We start from the raw sequence: 11,187 nt of genomic DNA on the forward strand, positions 1-11,187 counted from the left end.
CCAAAAATTGAGATCTGGCTACGCTACTGGTCAAAACTATCACAGGATGCCTGAGCACGGACCATGGTAGTGATTTTTAACCTATGTTAGTGCTTACAGCAGCTTAGTAAAAAAGCCCCTTAGCCAGATAGCACAATATTTTATCTATCTGGGTAAATTTGTGCAAAAAAAAAATGACTGTACAGTTAGATATAATGAATATTAACCAGCTGATTTTATCTGCTCTGCCACCACTGTTGACCTTAGTTTGTTAAAATGACAAGGAAAAAAAAATAATTTTAACAGAGTAAAAATGGCTTTATTTTTATTGGGTATAATTCTTTTTTGATCATGCTCGGGACAAAAGTTCAAGAACTAACACATATATAAACACCATAAAGTATATGCAGTATTTCATTTAAAACAATTTGTAACTTACTCATCCCCATACAGTATATGTATATAGGATTTCAAGGTTTTTATGTGAAGGTGCTATTTTATCTGTAGCAAAAAATAGAACAGATACCATATGTCACTTTAGATGCACGGAGTGGCATTTTAGGAAATGGCGTAAATATCAGAATTGAGATACTCAGGCTGGGACATCTCAAGTTCTGCTAATATTTTATAACAGGATCTGCTGACATAAAGCCTGCTCTAAAATACACCCAGGAATGGATGCTTATGTGCCAGTTGCACGCAATTGGAACAGCCATGTTAGAACTATAAACGTCCAAAATATCAACATGGTTGGCATGGCAACATAAACATTTATGTCAGCCATTTTAGAAACATACTGGTCGATATTCAGCCAGCTGCCGTGTATTTTTATGCACTGACCATCACCAGCTAAATTACACCCAAATATTCAATGTTGGGCCATATCTGTGCACTGGTATTGAACATCCAGGATAGACCAGCCAAGAGTTTGCCACCAGAGTTTAAACGGTTCCTGGCGGATATTCAACAGTGACCCACATACAACACCCTGCCATTAACATCTGTAAGAATCATAAACTGCTAAAAGCTGATAGGCTTTTCCTGTTCATTCTTGGACAAATGCTTTTACACTCTTTTGAGATCCTGTTTTCCTAACTTCAGGTAAGGGGGAAGGAATTTTGTTACCATATTTTCCCAAGAAGTTAATCAGAAGTCCATGTCCATCTGCACCTCAGTTGCACATGAGTAAATGTGGTTATTTGCACTTTACACGTCTATAACCTCTTATCAGACCGGCAGCATTGATGCATTCCAAATACAAACAGAAAATAGGGCCTGATGAATATTGCCAAGGTGGAAAGGGGAAGAGCAGGAGATTTATAGTAAAAAGTAACGAAGAACTTTGTTGATAGTAAAAAGTAACAAGAACTTGACTTTTTCAAATCTGACCATATTCCCTGCTATGTGCATCATTTTGTGGGGAAGAATTTCTGAAGGATATGGTAACGGGGGTGACTGAGATGTTTGAAATATACAGAACACCAGTATGATAAGCAGCTCTTGGGGATACATACAGACCAAAAACTTTGTTTTCGGGAAATTTAGCTCCCTCTCTCCTCCCTCCCCCGTCTCCACATTCATGTTAATAAAGTTTAACTCTCATTAAAACTGTTTCATGCATGAAAATCAGTTGTGCACACTTTAATTTGTAGGATAATGAACATTACAGTGGTTTAAGGCGCTTTAGTAAATTGAACACACGCTAAAAAAAAAAAAAAAGAACAACATCGTACCAGCTGTCCAGAATTTGCAGACAGGCCAGTGAATTGTGCTCAAAAAGACTCATTTTTCTGCAAGTGCACACTCCTAGAAAGTTAATTCGACCAGCCCAACACGGGGGGGGGGGGGGGGGGGGGGGGCTAAAAAGCCGCGTCCTCTTTTTATATAGTAACGGAAAGGGTGTCCCAGTGGAGCACATCACATGGGATATGAGCCCCTTTCATAAGAACGTGGCATCAGGTAACATGAAAAAGAACCTGGGTGGTCTCGGAAGTCTGTCCTTAATTCTTATGTGGAGCCAATGAAAAGTTTCAGAACCTGCAAATGTTCCATCGGGACAATGCATTTCAATGGCTCTTTAAGAGATGCCCGCTTTATCTTCCAAACTATCCCACAAAGCATTTTGGAAAGTTGCCTAATTCCCCCCCTGATGCAGCTGTTCAAAAGGGACAGAGGGTGCAGCTTACCTAGATACTTGATGGCGAATCCCTGGGGAGGTCTGAGCGACCGTCTCATCCAGCTTTCCCTCAGCGCACCCAAGTGCTCCTCTTTGCCCTGGATAAGCAGCACATGCTCGTCGATCCAGCCCAGAAAGAAAGAGTCCGAGATGGCATCCGTCACTTTTTTGTTCCAGAAATGCTGCATGTTCTCAGCTTTGAAGTCGGCAAAGATCTCGTACCCAACACGGTGACCCAGGAGTTTCTGGTCAGTGGCTAGCGCTCGCTCCGAGGCATCCGTGTGGCTCAGGACGATAGCCAGAGAGTGAGGTGCAATCTGTAGGAATTTCTCCATCTTCTGACTCTCCCTGCAAGAAAAGCCCCCTAAAAGAAACGATGCTCTACCGGTGCCGGTTGGTTTCTGGAAACAAGGCTGGTTGTGGCACTGCTGTGCATGCCGTGCCACGGGCTCCTGTCCCTGTTCTGCACTTGTGCCAAGCACATTTATGTAGAGTATAAATTCGAATTTTAAGCATTCATCTACAAAAATACAAGATCACAGCCAAACAAGGTCCCCTTCTCCTCGAGACCCCCTGATGAGACGCTCTGCTGAACCCATGCTGCCACTGCCTGGTGCAGAGCCCTAGGTATGCAGGTGTAGCTCTGAGGCTGAATCAGCAAACTAGTCCCTCCCCACAGCCCTTTCTGCACTCAGGATTGTAACAACTGCAGCCCCCTGGTGCTCAGCAGGCAAAGAACTTTGCTTTTGTTTTAACCAAGCCCCGAGGCAGGTCGGCAGGAAAAAAGTTTTCTTTTCCCTGCTGCTCAGCAAGCAAAGAACTTTGCTTTTGTTTTAACCGAGCCCCGCCCCGAGGCAGGTCAGCAAGTAAGAGCTTTGTTTTTCTTTGAGTGCCCATCTCCCTGCGCCCCGTGCTAGACCTTAGACTCGCGTTTTTCTTTTTTTTTTTTTTGTTTTGTTTTGTTCAAGAGGGCAGTTGGCAGGCTTTGCACATTGCTGTGGGACTTGCTTTAGAGGAGCTCACATCGGTAAAGCATCAGACTTTTATTTGCACCATGCCTCGACGTGTGCAAGCTACTCAGCCACCCCCAAGTCGGGCAGAGGAGGGACTGCCAGAGACAGCAGCCACATCTCCTCGCATATCAACGCGGCGCAGGAGGCGCCCAGAGAGATATATTGATTCGGCTGACCTGCCCCTGCCACGTGCATCCGGGCCTGCAGCTATAGAGGCCCGCGGTCGACCGCGCGCTGTACCACTACAACCTGTGGAGCAGTCCTCGCCAGAACTACCAGACCTGCACGGCATGGACAACACGGATTCGGCCTTGACATCTCCAAGCAGACGGGCGGGGGACACACGGCGCAGAAGATGGTCCGTCTCCAGCAGCAGTTCAGATGGGTCTCGGCGAACCGACCAGCATCCCCGAGTGCAGACCCCCCCACCTGCATCAGGTCGTGAGATCCAGCAGATCCAGGAGCGCAACAGGGAGTCGCAGGCCAGCCGAACGGCCCAGGAGCCAACGATCCCGCTCCCGTCGTAGACGGAGTAGATCACCGTCATACTGCAGCCTCTGACACCACTGTGGATACCACCCAGCGCACAACAGGCACGAGCTTCAAGCCTGGCACAGGAACGACCATTGCAGATCACCTCCTACTTGCTTTGCCCCCTGCGGGCATACACCTCATCGTGGACTCCCAACGACAGCTGCCCAGTCTGAGGGAGACAAGCAGGTACATGGACCGACAGCTTCACCCCACTGCAGACCCATGACTGACGATGCCCATGTGGTACGACACGGCCCCCGGCGCACACCAAGCCGCGAGGCAACACAGGAAGTAGCGAAGGCATCAAGCAGCCACCAGGTGGCCCCCGGAGCAAATCCCAGGGGTCACGCCTTATCTGACCGAGACAACAGCCTCTACCCAGCAGCGCGGAAGCACCGGGAGGTCAAACGGAAGAAGAAAGGTAAGAAGCGTAGGCGATCTGGTCGCTCCAGTTCCACATCATCTTCTGACTCCTCCTCCTCTTCTTCCTCATCTTCTTCTTCATCTTCTTCCTATGTCTCCCCTACCGGAGCCGCCAACGCACTACACACGGCCCCTCCGCCTGCCTTCACCTAAGGTGTCCCCACAGAGCGGCTTTGGCAGAGAGTCCCCAAGTCCCTCCGAAAGAAGGTCATGCGCCGGAGGTATTTTGACATTTTTAAGCTGGCGGAGGGCAGACGCAGGCGACATGCGAAGAAACGAGCAAAAAAGGGAGACCTGTTACCAGACCACACCAGAGAGCTCCCACGGAACCTTGCGTGCTGGGTAATATCCTATGCGCGCATGATGAGCATCGTGTACAGGAAGCAGCGTGACCAAATGGATCCCATGCTCTGTTACCTAGAAACAGTTTTAACCATCTACCGTGAACACGAGGGTTATGCCTGGTTAGCGTATGACGAGCACTTTAGGGACAAGATGGAGGCAAACCCTAGGATGGCTTGGGATACAGACGACGGCGGCCTGTGGCTGCGAAATGTCCTCACGCGACAACACAATGCACATAGGCGTGCCCCCCAGCACAAAGCACCCGGGGCAGGGAACAGGCACGGGAGGCCTACCACGCTCTCTCTCGAGAGGTCTGTTGGAAGTACAACAAAGGCACCTGCAACATCCACGACTGCAAATTCAAGCACCTGTGTGCCACATGCGGAGCTCCGCACCCCCTTGCCGTTTGCCCAAGAAAACCGGTGCAAAGGCAAGGAGGCCAGCACAAACCTTGAGCTATTCACCAGGGCCCCCACCCCCATCAGGCTGAATGACATGATGCCCTGGTTGGAGAGGTACCCCAATCGGCAGGCCGCAGCATTACTTTTGCGTGGCTTCCGTGACGGGTTCCCTATACCGTTCCGGGGCGACATACCATTCTCCCCCTCGGCACCACCAGAGCGTCCCAGGCCCCGCCTTGCTCGCATCATTTCAGACAAACTAGCGGGCGAGAGATCTGCAGGCCGGGTGGCGGGCCCATTTTGGCACCCCCCTTTCCCAAGAATGTTTGTCTCTCCCCTCACGGCCGTCCCCAAGAAGGAGCAGGGCAAATATCGCCTCATCCACAACCTGTCACACCCTCCCGGGCAATCAGTGAACGACTCCATACCTGAGGGAGTGACATCTGTCCAGTACATGTCTTTCGATGCGGCGTTGGACTTAGTGCGGGAGGCGGGCCCGAAGGCGCTCATGGCAAAGGTCGATATCGAATCTGCTTTCCGCCTCCTGCCGGTCCACCCGGATTGTTTCCCGCTGTTAGGATTCGCGCATGAGAACCAGTTTTACTTCGACAGATGCATGCCCATGGGATGCGCAGTTTCCTGCAATCTCTTCGAAGCCTTCAGCACCTTCCTGCATTGGGTGGTGTCCCAACGGGCGACCGTGAGCACAATTGTCCATTACCTGGATGACTTCTTCTTCGTCGGGCCCCGCGACTCCAGCACCTGCAGAGACCTCATGGAGGTCTTCTACACCGTTGCCCGGGAATTCGGAGTGCCCATAGCCGATAGCAAAACCACAGGGCCATGCACAGTCATCACCTTCTTGGGAATAGAGATTGATTCGGTAACTCGTACTACCAGACTCCCGGAGGACAAGCTGCAGGGGTTAGCACAAAAAATCCTTGCTACCCTGCATTCAGCCAAGATCACCCTTTACCAGATGCAATCCCTCATTGGCTCCCTCAACTTTGCCTGTAGGGTTCTCCCAATGGGCAGGGTATTTGTCCGCAGACTTGCGGCAGCCACTGCAGGCATTTCACGCAAGCACCATCATCTGCGCATAACCCTTCCCATGAAGCAGGACCTCATCGTTTGGATGCGCTTTCTACAAGACTTCAACGGGAGAGCCCTAATCCAATCAGCCCCAACGTCCAGCATAGACCTTAACCTCTATACAGATACCGCCGGGACTGTGGGGTGCGGGGCTTACTTCAACGGAGACTGGTTCGCTGCCCCTTGGCCATCGCAGTGGACACACAGTGGCCTCACCAAGAACATCACCTTCCTTGAGCTATTCCCCATTGTTGCAGCGGTCAACGTCTGGGGCCCTGCCCTGGCTAATAAATGTGTTATCCTTTGGTCAGACAATGCAGCTGTAGTGGAAATCATAAACAAGCAAACGGCGCGTTGTCCCCACACTGCAGCGCTCCTCCGCCACTTCGTGCTACGTTGCTTGCAGCTTAACTTGACGGCGCGAGCAAAGCACGTACCCGGTGTTGATAACAGAATAGCTGATGCTCTTTCACGCTTTCACTTTTCTCTCTTCCAGCAGTTGGCACCATCAGCAAGCAAGCAGCCCACTCCAGTACCAGAGCAACTATGGCAGCTAGCAACAACTCCATGCACCTACTCATCACCAGCTCGTTAGCCAAGACTACTCTATACACATACCGGCGAGCTTTTCGCCAAGTCTGTGAGCACCTGCAGGGCCAGGGATGGACAGGAGGACCAGTCCCAGATCAACTCATGGCCCGGTACATCACGGAGGCATTCGAAGCGGGTTCCTCCAGGACAGCGGTCGCCTCGAACATCACCGGCTTCGCCTTCTACTCCAAGCTGCGCGGTTGGGGCAACCCTCGGGCCAGCTTCCTGATCCGGACGCTCTTGAAGGGATGGGCTCGGTTTGCTCCGAGGCGTCCAGACACCAGAAGGCCTGTCACGTGCGAACTACTGCATCACCTGTGGTTGGCGCTGGAACGGGTGTGCAAGAATGCATATGAGACTGCGTTATTCAGGGCGGCCTTCTCTCTAGCGTTCTTCGCTGCACTGCGTCTAAGCGAGTTGACGGTACAATCCAAGGCTACGCCGACTGGTGGCCTGCAGATGGCTGATGTTTCCATTGCACAAGGTTCGGTCTCCCTGCGGGTCGCCAGGTCCAAAACGGACCAGATGGGCAGGGGACACACCATCACACTCAATGGTGTCCCGGATCTGCTGACCTGCCCACTAGCCAATCTTGTTGCTTACCTATCGGCCAGACCATCAGCAGGCACACCCCTCTTGATGCATCAGGACGCCAGCCCCCTCACAAGATTCCAGTTCACGGCCGTCTTCCGGCAAGCTCTCCTTGAAGCAGGACAGGACCCCGACAATTACGGGACGCACTCGTTCCGGATAGGGGCGGCAACTGCGGCCTTCCAGTACGGTCTCTCCGCACAGACAATCAAACAGCTGGGCCGCTGGAAGTCAGCAGCATTCCGCACCTATATCAGACCACCTCCTCCCCCACGACATGCACAGCCCAGTTAACCATTCTCCTTCCTCTTGCAGGTCTCCATCCGCACCAAGGGGTGGTGTGGATCATCGGACACTCCTATATCGCCAACGCTGCCAAGCGCATGAATGATGGGAAGCCAGGCCGGCACCTGGGGCTGGATAAGAAAGGAGTTACACTGACATGGATAGGAATTCCCGGCATGCGATGGCAGCAGCTTCTCCCCTCTGTCCTCCGTTTGCTGAATAATGCTCCACCACCGGGCACATTGCTCATTCACCTGGGGGGCAACGACATTGGGCACACCCCATGCCGCCGCTTGATTGCCACAATTAAGCGAGATCTACACGAAATCTCTATTGCAATGTACAGGACCCTCATCCTCTGGTCGGACATCATCCCATGTTGGAGTGGGTGTGCTTCCAGGCTATGGACCAGAGGTGTCACCAAAGTCAATCGCCAGGTTGGCATGTGGGTGGAGCAACTCGGCGGTGCAAAGATATGGCATCATTGGGCTTCACCCCTCATCCCCGGGTACTTCTTACCGGATGGAGTGCATCTCTCAGAGGCTGCCGATTACCTTCTGATCAATGACTTTCAGGAGGCACTAGAGAGGTATTGTTAAAGGGTAAAAGGGGGGACCCGGAGGCCATGTTGTCAGGCCCCCGTGTTGTGGCGGAGGCACCCGAGCCTGGGAATACTGGGAGGTGCATGAACAACGGACAGAAGGAAGATCGGACCTTCTAGCAAGAGACTGGGGCACTCACCGCTGGCAGACTATTCACCTCGCTGGTTTACATGGCAGGTGGAACACTGGTCTGGAGCAACGTGCCAAAATCCGATGAAGGTGCGGCCACGCTGGAGGCGGAGACATGGCTGGCCGCAATGCTGAATGGAGACATGGGCCCTCTAGCTGGAGAGCATGGCGGAGGGCCGGAGCATCTACAGCATCATACCTAAGGCTCGGGTGCTTCCTAGAGGTGTTGTTGTTAATGTGTTTGCAATAAAGCTGTGGCCAAATTTTCCCAAAGATAAAACCTATCTCATGCATCGCCTGTGGGGCGACGGGATAATGATGAGGGAGGGGGGCGAGAGTGCGTGCTGCCTGCCCATGTTATAGTCCCTCCCCACAGCCCTTCCTGCACTCAGGATTGTAACAACTGCAGCCCCCTGGTGGCATCACTAGAGCACGTGGCACAGCCAAACAAAATCAAGTGCACTCGCCTGAATTTACTCACCTCCAACCAAACACGTGATCTCTCGAAGAACAATGATATAGTCAAAAGTCTTTGGAGGGGGAAATGTCTTGTATTCAAAAATGTTAGTTGACAATTTGCTCAGAACAAAGGATTAACCAGAGTGCAAGAGACGAGGATACAGATTACAAAGCTTCTTCCCCCCCCCCCCCTTTTTTTAAAGTGTGTTTTACACATGGAAATGTTGTCTTATAAAATTGCACGAGTTGTCTGTTCTTGTTCCACTGCATTTTAGAAACTGTTAAATTTGACATTTGTTTACCTGGGCACTACATTTGGAAACTGTTAAATCTGAGATATTAATGCTCTTATTTTTTTTAAGTGTTTTGCACTTGGTCTTGAAGGTAGTCTTTGCCAATAGCAGAGGTATAGTGAGGTGTTGTAATACAACATTAGAGACTGGCTTCACAGCTAGCCAAGCCCACAGATCTTGGTTCTTAGTGATTGCAGCAGTGAAAATCCTTAGAAATGAGAATAACATTACCAGCATTAAACACATTTTGGAGAAGATTCTATATATGGCGCCTAAAAAAAATCAGCGTGGAAAATCAATACCGACTAAGCATATTCTATAAGCGGCACCTAGATTTAGGCATGGTATGTACAATACGCTTAATTAATATATCAGCACCTAAAACTACGCACCTCCATTTACACCAACAAAAACATGGTGTAAATCCTGGCAGATAGATTTACACACACTGGGCCATATTCTGTAACTACACACGCAAATATAGGAATGCCTACAAAATGCCCTTTTCCCCACCTATAACCACACCCCTTTTTGCCTGCATGCGTAGAAACTTAGGCGCACTGCATTACAGAATCTGCCTAGCAATTTATGCATGTAAATTCTAATTATTGTCAATTAGTGCTCATTATTGCTTGTTAACAGCTGTTATCAATGCCGACCGGAGTTTAACTGCAACGGAGATATGTCCTTGAAACAGCTTTATGCGAAATATGTGCCATGTTGGACTGTTTGCCCCTGAGCTGACAAAGCTAAGTTTTCTCATTTAATTACTAATGCTTTGAAGATATTGGATGGGAGAGAGTTGTAAAGAAATGTCTTGTATTGAAAAACCATAAGAGAACAATGACGATCCAAATACTTCATTCTAGAAGCTGTAAAGAACCTTCTGCAGCTTTGAGTTACACTACTGAGGTCTGTTTAAAATCCACAATTAAATCTACAGTTGAAACATTTATTTGGACTCTAGCGTATGTTTAAGCACTTGTGGATTTTCTTGCCAGATTTGGGATTAACATATTGCCATAATTATTGAAGTTCAGTTGTTTCTTTGGCCAACTTATGGATGCTCAGAACAATCTATTTCCTCACTTTTGGTTCTTATTGTGGATATCTTTTGGAGACTGCAGGCACATGCAATGAAAAACTAGGCCCAAAATGAAGTGAACTTCACAAATACAACAAACACAACTTGGTCTTATTGAGTATATGTTAAGTGTCCATTGTAAAATGAAACAAGACTGCAAACAGGGCCGGTCCTAGGGTTTCTGGCACCCTCCTGCAGCCTATTAGTCGGCGCCCCTACCCATCCAGGGGCGGGATCACTATGGCTCCGCCCCTACAGTAGTCACACTCCTTTTACTAGCCATGGCATCATTGAAAATATTACACCTGTCTTCCCTTCCCTCCCCTCCATCTATGTCCAACAATTCTCTCCCTGCCCTCCCCTCCATCCACCCATGTCCAGCAACTCCCCTGCCCTCCATCCATCTATCCATCCATATCCAGCAATTCTCCTCTTTCTCCCCTGCCCTCCCCTCAATGTCCAGCAATTTCTCCTCTCTCTCTGGGTCCTGCCCTCCCATCCATGTCCATCCTTGTCCATCGATGCTCCTCTCTCCCCTTCCCTCCTCCATCCATCCATATCCAGCAATTCTCCTCCCTCCCTCCCCTCCATGTCCAGCAAAACACACCTCTGCCCTTGTTCTTCCCAAACTTTGTCCAGGAACAGGTGTTGTACAGGTGTCTTGCTGCATATTCCATACAAAACAGTGAGCAAAACCCTGTTCAGCATCCAAGGAGAAAACTCGAGTTCTTAATTTCCAAAAGGGGGTGTGGCCATGGGAGGGCATAGGCATGTCAGGGGGATTCTGAAAAGTTGTGTGCCTTGTTATTGAATAATGGGTCAGCACACCCAACTTGGGCACCAGCATTTACTGTATACCAGGTTTCATCAGGCGTAAATCTGATGCCCAAAGTTAGGGTGTGGGAATCAGTGCTAAGTACGCTTCTATATAGGTTATCTGCCTTTGGCTAGTAAATGCCTCAGCCAACCCACAAGAGAGGAAGACGCCAAAGGCTATGTCCACTGGATCAAGGTTAAAGTTTATTGTCCAACAGTTATAGAGATCTTTTCAGAGATCAAGTTTTGCTGATTTTATTCATTTCAACATTTGATTACGTTTTTACACATTACATCTGGATTTTATAGTGTAAGTTACAGCTGACTAGTAAGGACCCCCAACGAAGGCTGGAGTGCCAAAACACATGTCAGCA

The 11,187-nt window shown here is 49.7% G+C and overlaps 1 protein-coding gene across 1 annotated transcript in view; it reads right to left on the bottom strand.

The window, feature by feature from the left end:
* The window catches only part of STOX2 (storkhead box 2), a 456,320-nt gene extending 453,629 nt beyond the window's left edge, over positions 1-2,691 (bottom strand). Inside the window, exon 1 of the mRNA XM_030191511.1 lies at positions 2,166-2,691. Within this exon, the coding sequence (XP_030047371.1) occupies positions 2,166-2,490 (325 nt within the window). The 5' untranslated portion in view covers positions 2,491-2,691. The remainder of the gene's footprint in view (positions 1-2,165) is intronic.
* Positions 2,692-11,187: the final 8,496 nt, after the last annotated feature.

Source organism: Microcaecilia unicolor, chromosome 2 (assembly GCF_901765095.1).
Source record: "Microcaecilia unicolor chromosome 2, aMicUni1.1, whole genome shotgun sequence".
Taxonomy (NCBI): domain Eukaryota; kingdom Metazoa; phylum Chordata; class Amphibia; order Gymnophiona; family Siphonopidae; genus Microcaecilia; species Microcaecilia unicolor.